This window comes from Festucalex cinctus, chromosome 9, assembly GCF_051991245.1.
Source record: "Festucalex cinctus isolate MCC-2025b chromosome 9, RoL_Fcin_1.0, whole genome shotgun sequence".
NCBI classification, from domain to species: Eukaryota; Metazoa; Chordata; class Actinopteri; order Syngnathiformes; family Syngnathidae; genus Festucalex; species Festucalex cinctus.
Genome location: NC_135419.1, coordinates 8,012,530 through 8,038,255, shown reverse-complemented (window position 1 = coordinate 8,038,255; position 25,726 = coordinate 8,012,530). Strand labels below are relative to the sequence as shown.

The window sequence follows — 25,726 nt, the reverse complement described above, 5'->3', positions numbered from 1 at the left end:
TTTTTTTTTTTTAACTGTCAATGAGTAATACTAAAATGATGTACTATACATGTTGCATAGCTTTGCTTACATAATGAGAACTACTACTAAAAAAAATAAATAAATAACAATCCTTGAATGGATGGGGACTTTTAGAACGTAGGTGGTGATTTTTAGACTGATGCAAGACAACAGCAAGCAAGTCTTTTTAAATCAGCAAAATATTAGCAAAATATGTGTTTCATGTTTACTACACACGGGAGTAAGGTTTTAATGAATGACAATTCAAATTTTAATAAGTGGAGTTACCCTCTGTTACCCTCTGTTGACCATCGAAAATGTTGATTTGAGAAGTGTAAGCACTCCCTGCTTACTGTATGGACTTAAAATACAAAAAAAGTGTTACTGAGATTACATACAACATTCGTTTTTCAGGTTGCTTTAACATGGTAAGTGTACAAATAAACTGGAGTTCAAACAAGTATAAATGAATTGAGATTTTACAAAAGAACATGTATCAATGTAATTAAAAAAAAATATAAAGTAAAAAAAAGAAAGAAATACATTTAATTAAAAAAAAAGGAAAAATTTAGACTACATACATAGCCAAATTGAACAAGACATGGGGGTAAATAGTAGGGGTGTGAATTGCCTAGTACCTGACGATTCGATTCGTATCACGATTCACAGGTCACGATTCGATTCGATACCGATTAATCCCGATACGAATGGTCACGATTCGATACCGATTAATCCCGATACGAATTTATAAGTCGATTGTTGCGATTTTTTTCCATTCAAATTTAGAAAATACTATCAGTAAATTTGTACATGTACACTGTAAGATTTGCATGAATATATTTATCTAAAACTTGAGGCTTATAACCGTGAGCCACTGTACACAAACAGTTTGCAATCTGTTTCACATTTGAACAGCATTAAAATAAAAATATTAAGGCTTAATGTGCCGTTCATATAACATTCTTCCATGCTCAAGGTGTGAATCCTAAAAAAAAAAAAAAAAAAAAAAAAAAAAAAAAAAAAAAAAAAAAAAAAAAAAAAATCGATTCTGCCGATTATTGAATCGATTCGAGAATCGCGCGATGTAGTATCGCGATATATCGCCGAATCGATTTTTTTTAACACCCCTAGTAAATAGCCATGTGAGAGTCAGTCAAACTTTAGATTGAGTTTACATTTGAAAATGGAGCCAACTATATATTCACTTATGGTGGTTATCCTGTACAGTGCTGCAAGAAACAGAAGGTCCAGTTATCTTATTTTAACTCGAAGCAAGCAGCTATACGAGTGATTTATTTATACACATATATTTTTATTGTGCATATGCACACAGTAGGACTCTTACAGTGCTTCCTAGTTCCACAAATAAAAAAAGACTGGATGCATCCCATAATATGCAATGTGTCGTAAGCCACTACTTTGGTTTAAAATTGGCTGTTAATGCAACACAGATTGTGACAAATGGACCACCGCTGAGTCCTGACGAAAGGCACCTACAGTACCTACAATTCACATTTTCTTCACCCCAGAATAAAACATAATACAAATATAAATATATATAAACATACGCAATCCCTGCTTGTACACATATAACACACTGGTGAAAACGCATGCATGCATTTGTTGTGCAGCCAACACAGGTGTTACATTGAATTACAATATAGAGTGACACTTTCACTTGGACAGATGCAGATACTACATTGCTGAAACCCCCATTTTATGTTTTTGCAACAAACAGCTACATAAATTTAGCTTATATGGAAATAACTGAGAACTCTACAACTGACCATAATTAAGGTTGCTGGGCGGTTAAACGAGGGAATATTGGAAATATTCTACATTGGAACTGAAGTTCCCCATTGAGAGCCAAACTTCAATTTTGCAATTTTCATTGTTTCTTATTCTCACAATTTCCCATAGAAAGTTTACAACTTTACAACTTAATTCCCACGATGTTAGAACCCTAAATGTAACATGTCCCAACCGACAACATATGTTTGTGTAGTGCTTGCCATTTATCCGACCCCTACCATCCATTGGCAGGATTTTCCTTCCATGTTTTGGGGATGAAGGTGAAGAGGGCTGGAGGAGAGCCCTGGGGTTACATCCATGCTCCCGGTGCTCCAACAGTGAGGCAGGAAGGGAAGCGCGACCTTAGAGCTCGCGTCAGCGCGCACACGAACAGCCAGCGAGGACAGCGGCTGCTGGAGGTCTCGGTCGAAGATGGAGAAACACGGCGAGGAACGGATGGAGCGCAGCACTGCAGGAGACGGAAGAAAGTCAAGTTACCTAGTCAGATGACACACGGGATGCGCTTACACTCACCGTCTGTCTCAATGGGAGGAGTCAGTAAAAGTTCAGCCTGCTTGTTGCCTGCTTGAGCAGCTCGTTTGTACAACTCGATTGCAGTTCTCATGCTCTGCTGGACCCCAAAGCCGCTCTCGTAGCACTGGCCCAACAGGAGTAGAGCAGTATTATCCTAAAGACAAACAGAAGAACCTCATGATCTATTTTCATATATCACAAAGCTATGATTAGTTATATACCGGTATCTACCAAAAAGAACGTTTCTAAGTAAAAACAAGAATCTGAAAAAGGCCTGTCCTTGTTCAGACTGCAACAAATAAAAAGGATGCTCACACTGCTCTGTGCTGCCATCTGCAGGTAGTGCACTGACTTGCTGCCATCTCTCATTGGCTCCCGGGAGTACACAGACGCCAGGCATAATTGAGCCTGAAGAGTGAGGATTTTTAGCAGTTGTTGCTATGCCAGAATTAAAAAAACAAAACACAAGATGACTCCCACCTTTGTCAGACCAGCTGCAGCAGCTTTCTCCAAGAGGCTGATGGCTATGTTCAACTTTTCTTCACTCTCGAACCCGCTACTGGTCAGAAGCAGCTTTGCACACCGGTACTGAGCCTGTTTGTGACCTGCCACAGCGGCTCGCCGATAGTAATGGGACGCCTTCATGTAGTAAAAAGAGAAAAAGGAGAAAATGACAACCAACAAAGTACATAATTACATTACTATTAGAATAAACAATGTGGCTGAGTGGACTTTTTTTTTTTTTTTTAAGTCAATGGCTCTCAAATATTTGACACTAAGTACCACCTAAAAAAAAGTGCATATAAATCAAATAAAAATCTATTTAATTTTAAAGTAAAATACAACAGAACTGGGCTAAACAAGGAATATAAAAAATGGATGGACCTTCTCCTTATCTTTGCCGACGCCTCTGCCCTTCTCGTAACAGACGCCAGTGTTAAAAAGAGCTTTGCTGTAGCCCTGCTGAGCTGCCGCCAAAAAACACGTGAAAGCTTCTTCGTCGTTTCCACTTTTGGCATTTTGAAGGCCTGCGGCGAGGAGAGAAACAGGAATCATATAAAAAAAAAAAAAAAAACATGGGATGAATGTTGTTCTGTTATAATAAGTGTGGCAAAAAAAAAAAAAACTGGCTCGGTGAGTAAGAAGTAGTGATGATGTCATAGATACCAATAATGTTTAGGATTACTGGGACGCTGCTGTCTGCCACTGTTTCAAGGTTCTGTGCTGCTTCTGCCAGTTTCTCCTCGCCTTCAAACATACACTGAAATCAAAACAATCACATTTAGTCACACACAGGTAAAAATAAAAATTAATTCAATGAGGTCACATCATGAACCTTGTTATGAGGATGGTCTGTCTCTGGGCTTTCTTCCTCAAAAACATTCTCTTGCGGACAGGACGCAGACATATATGTGTCACCTGTAGCAGAGGGAAAAGAGGAGTGAATATTTGTTCTGGTTAAACCAAGTCAAAGGGAAGTTTGTTGGTCTAAATAACCTTTAACCTTTTTTTTTCAACTCAAATGTGGAGCTTTCATTTGACCAAATTTAGACTGAACTTACCTTGTAAAGGCGAATCATGGCTCAGCGGCCCCTGAAGATCCGAGCTATTGATGTTAGCAGTCAGGCAGTTCAAGTTACTACTGTTTGATGCACCATCACTTCCACCACTGCTGCTACTGCTCTGACTCAAGGGCTGATTGTGGAGACACAGCACACTTCTTCCTCCTAGGACCACGTCATTCCTTGAAACTGGGGAACACCACCAAAAAAAAAAAAATCATACTGTCATCATGAGCTTAATAATCAAAAAGATTTCAGAGCGGCAATTCTACTTGCAAAGATGCAGTGCTCACAAATGTCCAGCAGGAGACGGTAACCACACTTCTGCAAATTGGGTGGTGTCTTGCGGACTCCGGAAGTTTGAGTTGGCTCAGCGCATGAAGAGAAACTGGAGTGGATCCTCCGGCAGATCTGCATGAACAGCACCGCCGTCGCACCCTTTAAATGAAAAATTTCCACTCTCATCAGCGGTGAAGGATTGCTAGATGTACTACAAACGACCAATTAATACTAACATGTACACCAAGCAGCAGCTTTTCAAGAGCAGTTCTGTATACCCTGATCACTTGTTGATTCAAGGTTCAATAATAAGGTGACATACAATACAGCTGACCCAAGGCTTCTGTTACTTACTTGTGTCAAATTCATGTACCCTGACTCCACTAAGATGCCGAAAACAATTGGTGAGGTCCACAGAGACTAAAAAAAGACCACATTAACTATATTTACAATCTTATCTACACTGCATATTACAATTCTACAAAACTGCTGTACATGGATATCATTGTCAAGTTTTACTGCTATAACATCGTAGCATGAGGTTATTATGTAAATGTATTTTGCAAGAAAATTGAAATAATTCATTTTACTGTCAGAACTGTAGACAGTCAAACTGACTGAATCACAAAAAACAAAAATACTATCTTATGGCGGTTATGTTTTTTTTTTGTTTACATATGAGTGGAATTTGAAAAAACGCACACAAAAAACGCATTTCTAATACCTTGCCCCCGTCTTCCCATACCTAAGTAAGTAAGTAAATAAATAAAAATCAAATGCTGCAGACTATATTTCCATCTTACGCTAACAGTTAACGGTAACAGGTTACAAACTTTAAGTGCCAAGTAACAAGAAAGCATGAACTGAACTTTATTGGGATGCCCAAAACAGGTTGGCATTATTATTATTATTATTATTATTTAAAAAAAAAGTCACATCAGTGAGAGAGGCTCCTAAAAAGACTAAGACGTACCCATCCCACGGCATCGAGAGCCGTGTAACGAGGCAGCTCGGTGGAAGTGAATTTAAAGGCCCGCTGTTTCTTCCTCCTCTCGCCATCCTCCTCTTTATGCGAGCTGAAAGGCATCAAAAACAAAACATGAGCAAAATATCTACTTTGTAACATACATTAGGTGCACTTCTCATTGTGATGTAATTCTACACCACCGCAAACACAATAAAGATAATATTTGACTAGAGAATGCCATTTTTGTTGAAATACTCGTACTTGTGAGCTGAAATGCTGCGGAATTAAATGAATCTTTGAAATGTTGAATGCGGGATAAAGTTGGAATGGTATGAATCCATCAAAAATGCAAAAGGAAGAGATAAATATGTAAAAATATCACATTATGAATGAGCTCCAGAGTTTGAATATGGCATGATGATGATTTTTAGCTAAATGCATCACTTGAATGGTGTGTTAGTTTTAATCCAATTTAGCACTGTCATATTTGATATGGCTTGAGCCAAAAGTGAAACCAGAAAGGTCTAACATGGTTTTTCTTGTGAGTGTGAATCTACCTGCTGTCAGAGGTGTTTCTAGAGGTGGAGAGAACAGTGGAGGTGTTGATGACCTCATCTTCCACATGGTGATTCTGGGGGAGACGCAGTGGGGTGCTGGTGTGGTATCGATGCAGCACTGCAAACGCACAGGCAGAAAAAAAAACATTCACCATGAGCACACAAACTGTTTCCATTACTGAAAAATTCTGAGGGATTTCGAATCGATTAGCTGCTTCTATTGCTTATCAAATTTTGAGACATTTGCACACAAAAATTCACACTGATCTAAATTAAGGGAATGTTATATCAGATTTGGCAAGTATGCTTTCGACTTTAGAAATTCACCAAGCCCAAATTAGAAGAAAGCGGTTATGTAACAAGTTATCTAACCTTTATTACATGATGATTAACAAACGAATACCTTCAAGCCCTTTACACCTACGTTGATATTAAAAACTAAAATACAGTATAAGAATTGTAATGAATGCAAATCTATTTGAGACACTTTCGACAAAAACATCCTAGATTACGTCGAAGATATGCATAATTCTGATATCATGTACGACGGGAATGAACACAAAAGCCAATCTTAAAGTTGGATTTGAATAGAACACTTTAGAAGGCACTTGAAGGAGCTTTTGCAGAGACCAAAATAACCATTAGGCCGAATGGCGACGTCACTCGAGAAGTTTCCATGGTGCTCTTCACTATCGTCTTACCTCTCCACGCGAGTCCTTTAACCCTCCACATGGTTCTTCTTTCTCACAGGAGCGTCCACCACCGACAAATGACTATGTTGTTCACATACATCGGATTTCCAGCTTTCTTTCATTGCAGGTCATGTCGATGTAAACAATCTGCACTCAAACAAAAGTCACGAGTGCAGTTCGGTAACTGAGGAGCAACCCGGAAGTGGTTGACATGACGCAATCGAGAACGTCTGAAAGGTACAACACCGCCACCTTGTGGGGAAACGAGGACACATACAATAATGTTTTTCAATGGATAGCAGTGCGCACACAAGATCAAGATGCTCAGTGACTCAGTCAGTAATTAATTTTAACATTTCCTTATACTTAATCCATTGTTATTATGTGTAGCGTTGCAGTATCAGTTGTGTAGACCTAAAGTATATCATGCACGTGGGTTCTATAGTTTCTGTACGTATTTATACATCTACATACACTCACTCACCTAGCCAAACACCCACCCACTCACCAGGACACTTTGCCGTTTCTTTGTGGTGTCAAATAAGTGACGCAAGTGACTGGAATGTAACACACACACACACACACACACACACACACACTTCCAGTTAGGCAGATAAAGAAGAGTGAGCTATCCGTGTATGTCGCTTTGAATTCAGGGTAAACTTTGAAAAGACAGCTTCTTGACTGGTTGCCATGGACACCATCATTGAGTCTTTCACCAGCTAACCCTTTACTTGAGTCGGCCATCTCTATGGCCCAAAGGTTGTCTATGATTTAATTACAAACCCCCGCAACCCTTTTAGCATTAACTATAAGTAACTTGTGAGTATTGTTAACTTTTATTTTTTGCAAATTTGATGAATAACATCATATGTGCATTAATTTTTGGTTAAAGAGCTTCTACATACTGATGTATGAAACATTACAGGAGAACCTAAGAAAAATAGATTTTAGTCATTACCAATGCTGTTAATTTATGCATGAATCTTACATTGGGTGGCAGTCTAATAAATTTGTTAAGCACTGTGCATATGTGCAGTAAAAACCGATGTTAAAAGTGTATTTAAGCATCATAAAGTCCACTCTGTGAGGGTAAAATTGGCAGATGTCGCAGAACCCCTCGGGATCAGGAAACGATGATTATTTTGTTAGCTGTGAGCCCTGTTGTGAGGATGCTTTCAACATGTGTGCGTTTGTGTGAGATGCGTATCTTTACCACAGTTCTTGACTTGTGGAACACTGACATAGAGATTACTAGAGATTTATTGGAATGTAGTGTTTGGATCCCCTCGGCTCAAGCAGATATGACCTGTGCTGACCGACTGCCCTCCATTACACATCCCCGGTCAGTGCATTGTTGGGCCTCACACTGCTTGAGGAGAGCAAGAGAGAGGTTAAATTTGTGAACTAAGGGGGTGGGGGACACAACGGGAGTTTGACTGGCTCCCCCTTTTTTCCTTCCTCCTGCTTCACCCGTCTCCTTGGTCACATACACACATCTTCAAACACACACATACACAGACGAGGGCTTCAGTCCTGCTATGGCCAACGCCACCAGCCCCGAGGAGAGCTCTCCCGCCCAGGGCGCCGTAGCACCACCCGAGCCTGACCTGGAAACTAGCATAGAACCCGACTCAGCAGCAAAGCCTGAGCCCAGCGAGGCCTGTTGTGACAGGGAGGATGAGGAAGAAGAAGAAGAAACAGCGCCAGGGCAGGAGAATGCTGGAGGTCAGGATCCGGAGTGGGTGGAGGAGAGGTTCAGGATCAATAGGAAGAAGTTGGAGACCATGTTGTATGGTGAGTCAACACACACAACACAATTTTTCCTTCTGGTCTCTATGCTGGCCATTTAGCTGTTTATTTCCACTCTTAGTTGAAGTTCACTGTCAAACTAAAGTTTTAACATTAAACAAAGAGAATTACACATAAACAAACCACATAACTGTCTTAAAGTTCACTAATTTAATGCTAACACAACGGAAAATGTCATAAACGGGCTAATGAATAGCATCAGTTTATTGGTATGATAATTCAATTCAGTTTACTGAATTGTGACCACCGTCTGGATAAATAAATAAATAAATAAATAAATAAATAAATAAATAAATAAATAAATAAATAAATAAATAAATAATCAATCATCCATCCATTTTCTTAACCGCTTATTCCTAACAAGGGTTGCGGGGGTGCTGGAGCCTATCCCAGCCGGCTTCGGGCAGTCGGCGGGGTACACCCTGAACCGGTTGCCAACCAATTGCAGATAGATAAATAAATAAATAAATAAATACCTCTAAACATTCTTCAAAAATATACAATACAACTTCAATATGCATTAATAGAAACATTAAAATAAGTTTAAAATATTGGGGGGGAAAATGGTTTATCCGTGGTCGACACTTTATAGTGTATTAGTGTAATGTATATGTTATACTGCCTCCTGGTGGCTAAGGCATGCACACCATAAGGAGCAGCACAATGTCCTAAATAAACAAATAAATAAATAAATAAATAAATAAATAAATGAAAAGCTGCCAAACACTGTTAAATTTCTCACTATTTTAACTATTGGGAGGCTTTAATGATTATTATTCCCATTCATTTAACACTGAATTGAGATTACAATTGCTTTCAGTGATGACCGTGGTCGTGGAAATAATGAAATTAATAGCTCACTGTATACATGACCTTGTACATTTTAGCTCCATTGCCACTTTTGTCCAATTGAAACCCATGCCAAATTATTTTCCTTATTACTTACAAAACCGGATCATACAATTTGGGTAAAATGGGTTTCATTGTAACCTCAACACTTATTATTACATAAGATATATTAGTATATTATTTATAATTTATTATTTTTACCAGAATACATCATTAATAGATGACAATACATCATAAAAACAAACCGGAATTTTAAGGGTTTAAAAATGGGGGCATTTTATACTTATGACAATAACTGATGTTAGATAAAAACTTTATAAAGTAAAACTAACATAAAATGCAAAATTACAAACTTTCTACCCCTGGTCAAAAATGGCCATTAACAAGCGGAAAGTTGTAAAATCAAACAAGCCTGAGGGAACATAGAAGGTGATATTTTATTGTGGCCAGCCTAAATGCTGTACCGCATGTTTCTCAAGGCCTCCAGCTTGTCGCCACCACCCATGCAGTAAAGTCATGTATTATCATGAATGATTAATGATACCCTATGGGTGATGCATTCATAAGTCTCATTGCTATTATCATGCCTGTCTGGGATGAGGAGGTAACTGCCGCCGTTAGTTATCTCAGGCTGGCAGCTTTATGACGAATGCCTTCACTGTGTTACTGTCGAGGCTCAATGTGTCACATTTGTGTTGCTGTGGGGGCAAATAACCAAGTACAAATACTTTAGTAGACAACTTTTTACTTTGACTCCATATGTTTGTAAACATATAGCTGTATGTTTGATTCCCTTCTTTGTCAGAATTTTTTTTGTGTCCAGATAAGTTTTTTTTCATTGTGCTAAGTTATCAAAATGGGTACATGAAATTTTATATTCTACAGGACTTGAATCAGTGCTTTTACCAATCTTTATTTATGTATTTTTGTCACAAGTTATCTGTACTTCTACTTAAGTTCAGTCATCTGTTTGCCTGTTGACACAGACACTCCACGACTTAAATGAATTCTGTGATACTTTATGGTGTTTGAGCAGCCTCAGTCAGGCTGTAAATATTGTATCTCGTCAGATTGTACTCTCTTTGACTGTGAGGAGCTTGAGTGGATTTTCCTACCCAATACTTCTCAGTTTTGTATTTGTGGCCTAACTTCTGTGGTCAAGTAGGAGGTCTTTGCGTCACTAAATGTCATCAGCGTCATTAGCCGTTTCCAGGCTGATTTGTGGTGGCCCCCGCATCATTGCCACCTTCACTCTCCACCCTATGCTATTCTTTTCCCATTCCTCAGCTCTAGCCAGTGTTACCCTTAGTGATGAGGGGGGGGGGTAGCAGGCAGCAGGCGCTAGCCCCCAACCTTGTAAATGTCACAGTGAAGCCATGGCCTTTTAAAATTGTTTATGTTCCAAGCAATTTCTCGCTCCTTTTGTGCCAGTTGCTAAGCTAACGTCAACATTTAAAAGCTGTCAACATTGTTTTAAACTGATCGCACAAAAGTTGGAGTTTGGAGTTGAAGTCCGGCAGAATTCATTCGAAAGGAGACAAAGAGAAAGGGAAAACAACAACAAATCTCAAAAGTAATAATAATAGTTTTACTGTAGTAATGAGAGAGAGCGCATGGAAATACATAAAAAAAAAAAGGTTTCTGTAACAACTTATGACATTAATAATAATAATAATAATAATAATAATAATAATAACAATAATAATAATAATAATAAAGAGAAAATCATACATAATAATATAAGATATTTAAAAGCAAAGTAAAGAAATAAAAAAAATTACAAAAAAAAATACTAAATTATTATAAGATCATTAATGTCACTAATGGTGTAAAGATTAATTCAGATTAATTCTCTACATCTCTGCATCCTGCGTTCAGTTCTCACTTAGTGACTGTATGAATGTGTGAGCGGTTGTCTGTCTGTTTGTGCCCAGTGAATGACTGAAATACTTAAATAATAATATTAATAATAATAATAATAATATAGCAAATACTTTGGAAATGACTTTTTTTTTTTTTTTTTTTTTTTTAGCACAACGTTGACAGTGTGAATGACGTTAATGGCTAGAATGTGCCAAAGAATCACCTGTTTAATTGCGGGCACAACCTATTGCACTTTCTAAAATATTTATATATTTCTTTATGAGGACATATTGAGGCAGGTCTTTGCTGATAGAAAAAGGGGACTGTGGTGATTTAAATCTTTCTTTTGTTTTATTTATGTTTATTTTAACTGTGTTTGTTACAGCTCCAAGGGCTGGAGATGCTATGACAGGCGAGGAGTTTTTTGAGAAAGTAAGTCAAAATGCCAAATTTAATTAAGAACACAAAACAAATGTAAGTTTCCTACTCAGTAGACACTGTTAACGTTGGTGCATAAAGTTCACTTAGTACTCATGGCTGACAGATTGATCTCTATGACAAATCCTGTGCTAACACCTTTCCGAGGCAGTGTAATGATTACAATCTTTGAAATGCAAATGAGCATTTGTATTCTTAGATTCTATATGTGCAGCATATATTCTCGAGGTCTACAGTGACAGCCGGCTTCCTCCCTCTTCACAGCTTTCTTTCACTCTCCCCCATTGTTTTGGCCTTCACAGGTGATGAAAGAAACTGACACTCAGGTGAAATGGCCTTCCAAATTGAAGATTGGAGCCAAGTCAAAGAAAGGTGACATATTCTTAATGTCACTCACATCCTTTAATTAGCTCCTTTTTATTGCTCCCTGTTACGTTTCATGTCAATCTCTTTCCAGTGGAATTACATTGCACAATTTCATGAGATTATATCAAACTGAGCTGTTACCTCTTCCAGACCCACATGTGAAGGTGGAAGGGAAGAAAGCCAATGTTTTGGCAGCCAAAAAGAAGATTCTAGAAGTCCTAGAAACCAGGGTACTTAATCGTACAATTACAGTACTTACATGAGTGGCCAATGTGATCCTGATTGCATTGAAATACTCAGGTAAACAAGGTGACCCTCAAAATGGACGTGGCTTACACGGAGCATTCCCATGTGATCGGGAAAGGTGGCGGAAACATTAAGAAGGTGATGGAAGTCACTTCCTGTCATATCCATTTCCCAGACTCCAACCGCCACAATGCTGTAGGAGAGAAAAGCAACCAGGTATGCTGATGGAACCAAAGGGAGCAATTCAGAGGCTATAACCTTTATAAAAGAAAGTAAACAAACAAAAATTGTTTGTTTTTTGTTCCTATCACCAGGTGTCGATTGCTGGACCCATCGAGGGAGTAGAAGAGGCCAGGAAGAGGATTAGAGTGAGTTGTCTATTCAGCGGAGGGCTCTCAATACAACCTCTATAATATCACAGACATTCAATACTGTACAAATATGCAACATAACATCACACAAGTGATCATGTAGATTATATGGATTAGTTCAGAATCAATGAATGTTATTATTTATCTAATACGGACCCACAAGTTTTGCCTTGACCAATCGAGGGAAGAATGCTGACGTCATCAAGCTTGCCCTCAAGAGAGGAAATGGATACTGGATTGGTTAAAGAAACAACTTTAAATGATATAAGATAGGGCTATTGATTATAACTGCAGTTAGCAGATTAAAAATCTAGTCAAATCAAGTTCAGTCAATTGTATTTATAGATTGCCAATTCACAACAGAAGTTATCTCAAGGCAAGGCTAAAAAAAAAAAAAAGAAAAGAAAAAGAAAAAGAGGTTTCACGAGCCAAAATTTACATTTACATTTTGCACCTTAACAAAATAAATTGAATAGCAATGTAGTGTGCACTGGAAGCTTATGACATAATCGGGACATACACAAGTGTAGTTCTGCACGCACACAGCCAGTTGAGCGAAGCTCTGCGCTACTTAGCTTAGCAACGAACTTTGACGAATAAGCAACAAGCCATGCTAATTGTTAAGCTAACCTAGATTGACACGGTTAGCGCGTTTAACACGAGAATTAAGTGCTTGGCTGATCAAGTGTAGTTTTCACAGACAAAGAGGAGGTTATCCAACTTGGCACAGCAAAGTAGCAGGCTAATTAATATTTGTTTGGAGAAAGTTAAATTCGCTAATCAGAAGCTACGCCCTACATCAGCCAGGAGGAGTGGCCTGTAAGGTTAAAAGTACATTATTATAGTATAAAAAAAATAAAATAAAATATTATATCATATTATGACATATTTATATTATAAAATATTACATTACATAAAATATGTGTATAAAATAATATTTAATGTATATACTATGCCAATTTTTTAATTGACACAGCCTACTCAAAATATTTTTTTTCCCATATCAGTCTGTACTCACAGATCAATAGAATGATAAATGGAACACCGAGACCCCAATAATGCAGGTGCACAGTTTTGCTGAGTTCAGTAATTATCGAAATTTCCTGACATCACATCATCAACTAAATCCTCTTTCTTTTGTTTCCTCTCTGTGTGTGTGTTTTTTTTTTACATGTTAGGATCTGCAGCCACTGACTTTGACCTTTGACCTGCCAGTCAGCCTGGCCCCTCAGCCCCTGCCAGACGCCGGCTCACCTCTCATCCAGCAGGTGGTGCAGACGTTAGTGGTCAGCGTGAGCTTCAGAGCGGTGCCACCGCAGCCTCAGGCGCAGCCCGCCTTCTTTGGGAGCTGCTGCACCGTGTGGGGCCTGCAGGGCAACGCCTCCGCAGTCAAGGTCAGCACCACGCGTGCGTCGGAGAGCATCGACTCGCAGGCATGAGCTGTAACCATGGAAACATGCTCCCATGTCCTATTACACGGCAGAAGGCGACCTGCGTTCTTATGGAGCTGCTCCTGGGGTCAGAGGTAACAGGGAGCGTCGTGACCAGCCAGCTGGATGTCACCTCGCAGCAGCATCTCTTCTTGCTGGGGCAGAACGGAGCTCACTTTCTGAGCGTCATGCATCACACCCAGACCCAGATCATTCTTCCGGACCTCAGTGCACCCCAGAATCTCCCCTCACTGGTCATCCAGGGAAGCCCCGATGGAGTGTGTCTGGCCCGGCAACAGCTCATGGTAAGTTTCCTGTGGCTGTGTGCAAAAAAAGTCAGAGGTCACAATGTATGGCAGTAACAAAACAAGACTGTGGCAGCCATGCTCATGACTCAAGGCCAAATGGTGTTGGGAAATATTAAAATTGAAAGAGGGGATAGGCTCCAGCTCCCTGTAACCCTGAAAAGGCGCTATCGAAAATTGCTGGATGGAGATTAAAACAATAAAAGAGAATGATACAGAGATAAACTTGATTCTGCGATACACAAATATAGAAGCCCGAACATGAAAAACAAATCATCTTTGAAAAAGGCATTACCGAGCCATTATCAAGCGGCACAAATGCTTCAGGAGGTATTTTAAATATTATACAGTATTCTCTGCTCCATGTTTATGATTCCTCCACATGCTTGAGAGTGAGAATGGTGACAGAATTATACACACAAGCCTCAAATTGAGGCACAGCAGAATAAAACAGCAGAATAATGGTGAGATACAATATAGATGTAAGCAGTTAGGCAGTTGGCATTGAATTATTTTTGTAACTGGCATCTTTTTCTTTGTCACACACAGTAAAGATATTTTATCTTCAACACATTCACTTGCCACATTATGGTACACCTATAATGTAATGAGGTCCAATACAAAAGCGTAAGCAAACATTCTGAAAAATACGATGCCACTTTGCAATAAGGGTACCCTTATAAAGATTTTACACAAGCCAAGAATAACATTAACATCTTAACAATACTATGAAAATTTGCTCATAATGAAACAATAAAAATCACACTTTATAGTAATCCATTCTGTTTAATGTGTGACCTGAAAGTGACCATGAACTACTACCATTCACAGCTGAGCCCAAATATGCTAACAGCCCAACACTAGATGCTAGCATTGACTAATTCCAGTAGTAGTGCTCATTTTTCAAACATGACTTTTGTGCCACAATATACATATTATTCAAATGAACAGTTTAATATACTGCTAGCTGTCTACTTATTTAGCTAGCTAGCTAGCTAACTAGCTATCTCCTTATTTATAAAAATGTCGTGGTCAAAAGTGTAGTTTTTCACTAATGACAATTCCAAAGTAAATTCTAAAGTAAAAAAATGGCGGTCTTATGCTGCATTCGAGGATGATTTGAAGTCGGATTTATCCCACTTAAGTTGGAGTGTCCCCGTTCTACCCTCAAAGCGCTTGATGCAAATGTAATCAACAAAGATGGCTGATTCCGATTAAATTCTTTGTTGTTCCGGTTAACACAGTCTTTCCAAATCACGTTGTGTCACATGAACATATGTCTTGTATTTACATTTGCCTTAAACGCTTTGAGGTCGGAACTGACACAATCCGAGTGGGAAACATCTGAATTCCCGCTTTCCTCGAATGCAGCATTTTTCCTCGGTAAAAAGCCGCTCATTGAAAAGCATTGGACTGTGGATCTTTGTAATTTGATTCAGGATTATTTTGATTTGAAAATGTGATAAAATGTTAGACTACTATAACAATATGCCTGGTTTGTAGCTTATGCTCGTCACAGTGAAAAGCAATACAATATGCTGTTGAAATGAAGGGTTGCATTGTCTATAAGAAACAGCTGCAGGCAGGTGTATCTTGCAAAAAGTAAGGTGAATATAATCAATTTTTAACAAAATGTATTTGTGTCTTTTTTTTTTCTTGTGTACACAGGACTGTCTGCCCGTGTGCTTGATGTTTGACATGCGGGAAGATCTGGAGGCAGATCCCTGTGCGCTGGCTCAGATGATGCAAAACCTTGGAGTCTTCATTAGTGTCAAGCCCAAAGTGAGACAAACCAACAAGGTAGCACAATGTCAACCTTGTTCAATTGTGCAGCTTTCCCTTGTCATTAACACACGCAATTATCAGCAAAGATCCCTGTTTTGCTTCTTCATGCTTCTTATTTTTATTAAATATTACAGTATTGTGCAACAATCCCAAACCAGGATGTATTTATTGCAGTCAGTGGTGGTAAAAGGTCTCGAAAGGAACATCCACTGTCTTTATGAGGCCCGTCGGCAGATGTTGGGCTTGGATTCTTGTGACTCCACCAAGGTAACCAAGGTGACCCCTGACCCCATTCTGGCCGGTAATGAACTGACCAGCTATTGGCTCAACATGCTACTACAGCAGCTGCGTCTCTCGGAACACGGTGAGCTTATCAGGTGTTTTTGTAAACGCTTGGATTTTGTCATCCATCTTTTGTTTGCGTTCAGTTTACTGTCTGGTAATTATTTAGAGTGTTATAAAAATGAGAAACATACACAATTGAAGTAAAACTACAAGCACACTAATAAACAAAAAACTCAAAACTGAACATTCTATTTGGTTCTCTGCAAGTATTTGTGTTGGTTATAATACTGCAGCCAGTGAGTTATTTTTGTACAGATTGACCCGCCAAACAAATGCATATTCATCTAACTGTGTTGCCTAATGTTAAATAGGCCCCGTCCCTGCTCCCACTCCAGATGTTCTAACTGGTACAAAGACTCGCCCATCACCTCCACCCGGGCTACCCGCTCCCACGGAGGAAGGGAGGGCAGGACTAAAGGGATCAGACTGTCGTCCACTGGAGAAGGTGTTCAATAACTTTCACTACTGGAAGAAAAGGACACACAGAAATTGAAAATGTCCTTTCTATTTAGATCCTAGAAAATGACGACCAGTCTGGCCAGTCGGATGATGAGAGCTCTAAAGATACGCTGATGATGACGTCATCGGAGGATGCAATGAACATCCCCGGCGGCCCCAGGGTGCCACTGATGGGTCGGAGGGGGAGTCTGCAGGGTCCCGAGGTCAACAAAGTTTTCAACCAAGCCAGACGGCACTCTACGGGGCAGGCGTTCACATGCAGGTGAGTGTCAAGACAATCAAGTGAGATTACAGACCTCCACCAGGGTAAAACATTTAAAATCCTGGATTTGCATCTAGTTAGCCTGTTGACGTATTTTGCTCAGAAAATTATTTCTCAAAAAAAAAAAAAAAAAAAAAAAAGTTGCCATTTTTAAAAATCATGTTGAAAATATTCTCCTTGCTTCCACTCAGCCACCCCAGTTAATCCTTGCATGCGTGTTATCTCCCGAATGCACAAGGATGCTGAATGCAGAAATGGAGCGAGGGAGGACGGAACGGCGGAACAGCCTTAGGAGAGACGTGATGCCGTCCCGGGATGTTTGCGCAGACGTCTCTGAATCGGAGGTGCAAAAGAACACACACGATTTTCTTTTCACCGTCCTAATGTCACATGACAGCTGGGCAAATCAGAGCTTGAGTGGAGTCATTGCATCAAACCCATACCCAAGACCATTTAAAAGAAGTACACAATGAAGATACGGTTAACAATTTTGTCATTTTAACCCGCATGTTCTGCTTTCTGATTGATTTCTGGGCTCTTTTGTGATTGTTACCAAAAGTATAAACAGGCTTGTGCCTGAAGGAAGTGGTGTGTTAGTATACTTGATTTAAATGAGGTTCAACCTGCCTGCACTAAAGATTTTCAATTCCATGCATTATTTACCTACTTTATATCCCGTTTGTGCTCCGCAGGTTTATGACTATGAGAAGAAGAAATTGCTGGCGACCAGAGGTTAGTGCCTCTAAATGTTTAATTCCTCTTCTTGTCTTACACTGTGGCTTCTAGTTTTAAGCAAAGATAGTGCAGAGGAAAGCGGATCTTATATTCATTGATCTGTGTCCAACCATGTACTGCGGATATACGCTAAAGACAAAAAACGTAATCGGTTAATTCATCAATTCATTCATCATACAGGGAGTCCGATGTAACACGAATTTCCATGTAAGTCGAATTTCACAGTTAATGTCGAAATTTACATCAAAATACTTTGTATAAAAAAACTAAAATAAATTATAATAAAAAATATAAGATGCTGTACTTGCCAGAAAACGCTAAAGATACTCCCAGTGCACAAACACAGCGTTAGCACTAGCTAAGCAGAAACACTTGGGACAAAATGGTGGCCGAGGCGCGGCCGTCATAAAGTCGAAACGCCGTAGGTCGAGTGCGTCGTAACTCGAGGACTCCCTGTAATCGAATCGACACATTTCGCCTCCACTGAAATGCATTTGAATTTTTTTACATGCTACAAAAGTGTGACTGCAAATATGGTATTTTCAAAGCACAGTGGAGGCGGCGCACACACGTACATGTGAGGTGTCATATGTTTGACACACTTGGTTTCTATCTGTGTCTCGAACTACGTGTGTCTCAATTTCAACCATTTGAGCTCGATTAAATATGCCACACACTGGTCACAAGAAGTAACTGTTCCCAATGAATTATTCAACGCCAGAACCCCCCTTGCCCATTCTGTGAATTTTGGAAGTACAAACTGAAATGATGGACAGACTGCATTGACTTGTTTTGCCACGACTAGTCTCCCACAGCTATTCAGAACTGTCCATCAAATGCTATTTTATTGATTTGTCTTCCAACAACTTCATATTGACTGAGTCAGACTCGGCACCAAGCTGCGTGCAAGATAGAGAGGTGGCAAAAGTACTCACACTCTAGACTTCACATAAGTACGGAAACGTGTGTAAAAATTTAAGTATTGATTCAGCTCCTATACATACAGCAGGTAAACGTTAAGAAAAAGTATACTGAAATGTACTTAAGGGGAAAAAATAAAAATGCATTTTTAATGTTTCTATGCAATACTGGTTTTGATAACTTGTCACAAAGACAACTTCTCTGCACACAAAACAATTTCCCTCTTTTATTAACTTGCACAGAGCTCAAACTGAGAAGGGAAAGAAAAAAAAAAATCCCGAGACAGCTTTGCCGCAAGCTAAATTCTGACAGAATAATCAGCACTGAGCTGACAACAGGTCCTGCATGAGCAAAACAAAACATGACAAAAAATGCTAAATTAGCTAATGGCAACAATTTAAGGAGTAGAAAGCACAGATATCTATTTTCAAATTGTATTTCGGTCAACTTTCACTTTTACTCTACTACATTTCCAAAATAAAATATATACTTCTACCCCGAAACATTTTCTCATCAATGCAAAATAACTACAAGAAATGTTTGTTGACAAAATCCCTGAATTGGGAGCACAAAGCGGAAAAATAATGAATAAAATACTGACCAGATGGAAGCACCTGCTGCTGACTCTACTGTTCACACAACATTTATTCTCCAGCAGCAGATGACGACCAAAACGACTATGACAACGAATGAGTGTCTCTTATGACTCCATAAAGTGACAAAAATACTGGCATTCAAAAACTCCCCACACAACATGAAGAGACATCAATAGGTTACATTAATTTATATTAATACAGTAAAGTCAAATCGCAAATATTCATTTAGATATCATGAGCTTGTTTCGGCAATAAGCACATGGCTAACGTGTTAGCTAACATTGCTCACTAGCAAACAACACAACTCTTTAACTAACTACTGTCGACCACTGAAGTTATACTACACATTTAAAGTTGAATAAAATCAAAATTCTAAACACTCAGTTTTTAAAAATACTTTTACTTCCAAATATAATATACAACATATATTATTTTGCTGCAGCTTTCACTACACATTAGGACATGCATACTGCATTCATAGCATCGATGATTTTTAAAACATTATCACATAAGGGGTCGAGAGATGCGCTGTTTTTACTTAATCATAGTTTTTGAACTTCCTATTTGTCACATTAAAAACTCAAAGTCCATTTTAGACACACTTAATTTGACCTGCAAACATTAAAAGAACCGGGTCATAGTATGGTGGTAATAGTATCGCGAGCCATACAAGGGGAGTGACAATAAAAAAGAACTGATGGTAATAGACTGGAGGACTATTCAAAAAAATGAACTTGTGCTAATGGTGGTCATAGTCTGGCGGACCATTCAAGAATGTTGACGGGCAACACCCAGAAGTTGTTGGAGCACCGCCCTGTGGTGAAAAAGGAAATGGCAGTAGCGGGACGAACGCATGTCACTCGAAAAGACCGAGAGACGTTGACGTTCTTCTGATGCTACAGCAGTAGCAAACAAAGAGGTAGCAGCAAAAACAAAGCTAAACTGAAGCGTACTTAGGCAGTGATTCTTTTGTGTACCACTAGAGGGAGCCTTGCATAGCACGAGTGGTATACCACCCTTTAAGAATCACTTTTGTACAAAGTGACTTCAACCAAAGTTATGTTCTGCTAAGATACCCACTTAAGATTGCCCCCTAGTTTTTCATGTGTTTTTCTTCCAGCAATGCAGAGAAAGCCAGTGGTGACTGAAGTCCGGACGCCCACAGACACTTGGAGCGGTCTCGGCTTTTCCAAATCCATGCCAGCGGAGGCCGTGAAGGAGCTGCGGAACATCAGCCGCCGCAGCTACAAACCCTACTTGAGCACAAGCAGCGGGCAGGTACAAATCAGCAATTAGGCCAGCTCGACACATGCTGCTTTCGCTAGTTTTTCCAACAAATGATGCTAAGTGCTGTTTTTAAAGCTCCCTTGAGATATTTTATGTTGCGGTGTCTCTGGAGTTGTTTGTTATCTTGCTCTGTGGTGAACAAAGGGAATTTCAATGCTCAATTACTCATGCCGCGATTGCATCGCTTTGGTCAGCACGACCAGTCACCTCATCCTGCTTCCACCTCGTTAAAAAACCCTCAAATGGACGAATTAGCTGACTCACTAAAGATATCCATCCATCCATCCATTTTCTTGACCGCTTATTCCTCACAAGGGTCGCGGGGGCTGCTGGCGCCTATCTCAGCTGGCTCTGGGCAGTAGGCGGGGGACACCCTGGACTGGTTGCCAACCAATCGCAGTCACTAAAGATATTCTATCTTTTATTGTAAAGCAATGGTGACTGTGCGTATAGTGCTGGACAGGTCTCACTAGATGGCAGAGGGGCTAATATTTATTTTATATTTAATACAGAACAGTGAGCCAAAATCATGTCTAATACCAAGAGTCATCGGTCGCTTGTTTGTTGTTTTGATAATTAAATGAAAATTGCCTTATCACAGTCATGGGCCAATCACAGCGGTGCATCTAATGGGAGCAATTCAGACAACTGGAGAGACAGACGCGGATCCCAGCCCGCCTCCTCGTCTTCCTCCTCGTCCTCTTCTCCATCCTCCCCACCACCGGCCTCCTTCTCGTCCTCCTCACACTTCCCCACCTTCACATCCAACAGAAACTGGAATGACAAACCCCGTAAGTCCCAGTCACATGATAAAGGCCGATAATTAAGGTTTGGCTTCTAAAGCCCTTGACGCTTACAGCGGAGGGCTTCCCGGGTTGCAACTACTTTGACGACGTGTGCTCATCAAGGAGGGCATCCACCTGCAGTCAGCGTAGCCCCTCCCCCCAGAGGATGGACGACCTGTCGGAGCTCCTCAGCCAATTGGGATTGATGAAGTACATTGATGTGTTGGAGCAACAGGAGGTAAAGAAAAAGAAGCTTTGTTTTGGGGAGTGCAATTCTTTTATATTAATTGATCTCTTCAGAATTCTCACACACAAAACACTCTCACACACAAACCAAACATTAAAACACTCATTAACTACTAAAAGTACTTTCATATCATACACACTACTGAAATGTTTCTCTACAGTCAATTGAACAACTCTCACACATACTACTGAAACACTCTCATGCACACTCCTAAAATGCTCTTATATACGCAATATACGACTGAAATTCATGAGCGATTTCATTTTTGTGTGCGAGTTTACCGGTGTTACCTCTCACATAAGTGAAAAACTCTCACAAAAACACTTCTGAAATGCACTAAGGGAATATTTCAGTGTGATGTGTGAGAGGATTTTAAGTAATACACAAAGGGCCATGACGGTCAAGTTCACGATCAACTCACACACAACAGGTGAAATGCTCTCTCACACACAACTAAAATTCTCTCACACATCATCCTGTCTACCATCCAATATACCAAAATATGCATTTCAGTAGTGTGTATGAAAGTGTTTCAGTTGTGTGTGTTTTTGAGAATGTCATTGACGAACCATCATATGTTAATTAAGTAACACTCAAAATTGAAATCCTCTCACACATCATATATATTTCTGTCAATGCCCAATGTTGCTGTGTGTTCATCAACATTGTAAACGTTTGGAATTTTTCACAATATTTTATTTATTTATTTTTTTTCATCTTGACTTGTGATTTTGTTAAAATTCAACGAGTTTAATTAGTTGTTAGTGCAGGTTTGTATTAGTTTTTTAATTCTTCATTTTAGCTTTTCTTAGTTTTAGTATTAGTTTAGATTTTTAAATAAAATCTCTTAGCTAGTTTTATAAATGGGAAAATATAGTTTAAAATAGTTTCAGTTTAAAAAGCAATTTTGTTTTTATTTGTAACATTTTTTTTTTTTTTTTGCTTCAATTTTAGATGTAGTTTTTTTCACAATTTTTCATTAACTATAACCTCGGTGTTGATTTAGATTGACTACCAGACTTTCCTCACACTGTCTGATGATGACCTGAAAGAAGTGGGCGTGTCCACATTTGGAGCCAGACGCAAGATGCTGTTGGCCATCTCAGGTAATGTCATAGCTGGATTCTTCATCGACAATGGTGGCACTTCATCAGAACAAATAACAAATCCTTGTGTCCAGACCTGAACAAGAGCAAGAGGAGGCCTTCAGACACATCTAGTGTGAAGTCTGGATACTTGGAAGGCGGCGCCAGCGGTAGACTGCCACGCATTGCGGACATGGAAGTCACTGCCCTGAGTAACCGCTGGTGAAAGGAGATTTTAAGTTAACCCTGTCAATTGTGCAACTGAAGCTGTAACATAACAGACGTGCCATTTACTTCAATCAGAAGCATCAAAACCAAGAAAACACCATGTACTGTAGTGTAGTCATGTGTGCCTTGCATCAACAGCCAAATTCCAAAGCTTTTTATACAAAATCAAGACAAGGAGGTCTTCTCTTCCAAACTTCTGTTTTTTTTTGTTCGTTTTTTTTTGTTCGTTTTTTTTTAATGGAGGAAAAGTCAAACGTTACATGTAGGTTCATGACACTTTTCCTATGAGTTTGCCATGCTCCTTTTATTTTGCAAAAAATATACTTTTCATACTTTCACTTTCTTAAATACTACTTTCATTCAAATGTAAATAGAAAAAATACATACCGATAAATAAATGACACTGTATTGTGATAGTAAATAAAATATTGATGTTAAAGTTGATTGGTGTCATCTGTATTTGTGTATTTGGGGTTTCGGCGCAATATGAAATAACATAACTAAAAAAAAAGACAGTTGTGCAAATTGATCTGATTGCAAGTTTAATAAATACAATTTAAAATATTAAGTTAAAATACCTTGGACATTGGAAAAACAGTATTTATTGTCTGTCCCACTTCATAAATTTAAGCTTCACCATGAAACATACCGGTAACTTTTTTTTTTTTTTTTTTAACATTTACATTTCCCCACCTATAGTTTATTTTCTTAAAAATACATTTAATTTAAATTCACACGGGTGGCACGGTAGTCGAGTGGTTAGCACGTCCGCTTCCCAGTTCTGAGGTCTCCGGTTCGAGTCCAGGCTCGGACCTTCCTGGGTGGAGTTTGCATGTTCTGCCCGTGCCCGCGTGGGTCTTCTCCGGGTACTCCGGTCTCCTCCCACATTCCAAAAACATGCATGGCAGGTTAATTGGGCGCTCAGAATTGTCCCTAGGTGTGCGTGCGAGTGTGGATGGTTGTTCGTCTCCGTGTGCCCTGCGATTGGTTGGCAACCAGTCCAGGGTGTCCCCCGCCTACTGCCCAGAGCCAGCTGAGATAGGCGCCAGCAGCCCCCGCGACCCTTGTGAGGAATAAGCGGTTAAGAAAATGGATGGATGGATTAAATTCACACTTGAGGTTGTCTGCGTTTTCTCTCAGTTCTTTTATCTTTGAAAAATGTGAAATATTGCACAACACAAGTCAAGGAAGTTGCATCATTCAGATCCTCTGTAGGTCGTGAGAAGGCCAAAAGTATTTTATTTATTTATTTATTTATTTATTTAGTATATTCAATGGTATCTCAACTTTAACTGGGGACAGTTAGGAGATTAAAATCTCGGCAAAATCTTATTACTTGAATTATTACTATAATTATTTATTTTATTTATTTTTCAAAATACAGTTTACTCTAAGCATAAATTCCATGTTAAAATCTCAGTTCTGCTCCTTACAGTTACAAAGAAACAATGACAAGCTCCACTAGAGGGCACTAGCATCACTCTGTTTTTAGACGTCATATTTGCGTTGCATGAATAACTTTTATGAACAATTACAATAGAATTAGAGCTCCCGGCCTGGAAGATGGAGCCGATGCTAACAAATGCATTTGCCACAAATAGATAGGACTAATGGAAAGTACAATTATAGGTGTGAAACCCCTTTTAATTTGGTTGCCTCACTTGATACTTTCAATTGAATTTATCATCCCTGCGACTGCCCATGAGTCATTTCCTGTTCAATTCATTTACTGAGGATCCCCTCCCCAATTTGATGGTGTCATGAGGGAGCTGGCGAGCTAGCAGAGCGTTAAATGAAAACAGTGTGAGCACTTTCCAAATGTGGGAGGGGTTGGTTAGCACTCGGATGCAAATGATCCACAGAACCGGGCACGGCAGGGTTCACATGCTCCAAGCTGGTTGAGCATGAAAGGGGCCCGTGAGTAGAATTGGTGGGCTGTGGCAGATTAGCGAGGGATCATCCCCACTCATTACGACGTCTGTGCCAATTACTCTGGGAGGTTTCACAGTGGTGAACCTTCAATCTGGTCCGCGGGGCACCGGAGCGCTCACTGCTTTGAATTTTGCCAGGTAGCTAATTGCTCTCCCTAAGTGGTCGCAGGTCACAATCGGTCCTTGATTACGCAGCAAGCAAGTGCAGCACAGTTGGGGAAAGTATGGAAAGCGGCCATTTTGTCTCGCGGCCAAGTCATACTGCAAATACAGCTGTGCCTTGAGATATGAATTTGATTCCTTCAGTCATATCTTAAGTCAACTCTCCCCACTGAAATGAATGGAAATGCCATGAATCTGTTACAGTTTCTCTAAAAAAAGTGTCTTTTAAAGTGGAAGTCAACCTTCAACATTTCTTGACAATAATATGACCTCACTAGTCTAAAAATGACATTCTGATTCATATTAGATTTGTGGAATATGAGTAATGGAGCAAAATCAAGCCATTTTTTTTGTCTACTGAAGATGACATCAATGTTCTGAAAACAGGGATGTCAGTCGACAGTAAGTGGCAAAATGGCCGCCCCCTGAGATTGATAAAAATGGCTGTATTGTGCTGCATAATTTATAATCCACAAATTATTAAATATTAATCAGAATGTTATGTTTAGACTAGTGAGCTCACATATAACATATGGTTATCAAGAATTTGTTTTTAGTTTGTAATACTGTCCTAGTCCATGGTAAGTCCTATTGTAGAGAGAGAGAGAGAGAGAGAGAGAGAGAGAGAGAGAGAGAGAGAGAGAGACACCATTGAAGCATGCAAGTGCGTTTGAAGCTCTTATTTTTAACATCAGTTTCCTATTTTCTAACTAAACTCCAAGCATTGTTTTCAGATTATCCCAATGCAGTGCACTCTGGATTGACATTATTTAAGTGAGTCATAAACGTGTCCTACATAAAGTACTGACAGATGCCACATCGGAGCAGCAAAACAA

At 39.4% G+C, this 25,726-nt stretch overlaps 2 protein-coding genes across 8 annotated transcripts; one reads left to right on the top strand and one right to left on the bottom strand.

Annotated features, from left to right (window-relative positions):
* Positions 1-1,251: 1,251 nt before the first annotated feature.
* dele1 (DAP3 binding cell death enhancer 1) lies at positions 1,252-6,597 on the bottom strand. Of its 4 annotated transcripts, none has more exons than XM_077532401.1 (13): positions 6,392-6,597; positions 5,691-5,808; positions 5,140-5,242; positions 4,521-4,586; positions 4,160-4,325; positions 3,888-4,076; positions 3,662-3,744; positions 3,493-3,586; positions 3,211-3,353; positions 2,806-2,964; positions 2,641-2,733; positions 2,326-2,479; positions 1,252-2,260 (listed from the first exon to the last, which is right to left on the bottom strand). In XM_077532401.1, exons 1-13 carry the CDS (start codon positions 6,420-6,422, stop codon positions 2,016-2,018), a joined length of 1,644 nt encoding a protein of 547 aa, XP_077388527.1. In that variant the 5' UTR covers positions 6,423-6,597; the 3' UTR covers positions 1,252-2,015. The 4 variants fall into 4 exon arrangements, with proteins under 4 accessions (XP_077388527.1, XP_077388528.1, XP_077388529.1 ...); XM_077532402.1 differs by having other exon boundaries at positions 4,181-4,325; positions 6,392-6,596; XM_077532403.1 differs by lacking the exon at positions 4,521-4,586 and having other exon boundaries at positions 6,392-6,595.
* Positions 6,209-23,170, top strand: bicc2 (bicaudal C homolog 2). 4 transcript variants are annotated; one of them, XM_077532396.1, is made up of 20 exons: positions 6,209-6,619; positions 8,058-8,179; positions 11,292-11,338; positions 11,647-11,716; positions 11,861-11,940; positions 12,011-12,172; positions 12,271-12,324; positions 13,506-13,721; positions 13,811-14,062; positions 15,731-15,862; positions 16,022-16,211; positions 16,504-16,637; positions 16,705-16,913; positions 17,152-17,257; positions 17,606-17,645; positions 20,286-20,443; positions 21,054-21,243; positions 21,312-21,475; positions 22,491-22,590; positions 22,665-23,170. In XM_077532396.1, the coding sequence occupies exons 1-20, from the start codon at positions 6,594-6,596 to the stop codon at positions 22,793-22,795; spliced, it is 2,583 nt and encodes an 860-aa protein (XP_077388522.1). In that variant the 5' UTR covers positions 6,209-6,593; the 3' UTR covers positions 22,796-23,170. The 4 variants fall into 4 exon arrangements, with proteins under 4 accessions (XP_077388522.1, XP_077388520.1, XP_077388519.1 ...); XM_077532394.1 differs by having other exon boundaries at positions 7,904-8,179; XM_077532395.1 differs by lacking the exon at positions 6,209-6,619 and adding an exon at positions 6,705-6,717 and having other exon boundaries at positions 7,904-8,179.
* The last annotated feature ends 2,556 nt before the right edge of the window (positions 23,171-25,726 follow it).

Coding starts and splice junctions, on each gene's coding strand:
- dele1 (XM_077532401.1), bottom strand. CDS start 6,422: ATGTGGAGGGTTAAAGGACTCGCGTGGAGAG. Junction 5,809..6,391: donor TAAAGGACTCGCGTGGAGAG/GTAAGACGATAG, acceptor GTGCGTTTGCAG/TGCTGCATCGATACCACACC. Junction 4,587..5,139: donor CTCTCGATGCCGTGGGATGG/GTACGTCTTAGT, acceptor GTCTTTTTTTAG/TCTCTGTGGACCTCACCAAT.
- bicc2 (XM_077532394.1), top strand. CDS start 7,924: ATGGCCAACGCCACCAGCCCCGAGGAGAGCTCTCCCGCCCAGGGCGCC. Junction 11,339..11,646: donor GCGAGGAGTTTTTTGAGAAA/GTAAGTCAAAAT, acceptor TGGCCTTCACAG/GTGATGAAAGAAACTGACAC. Junction 13,722..13,810: donor GCAACGCCTCCGCAGTCAAG/GTCAGCACCACG, acceptor ATTACACGGCAG/AAGGCGACCTGCGTTCTTAT.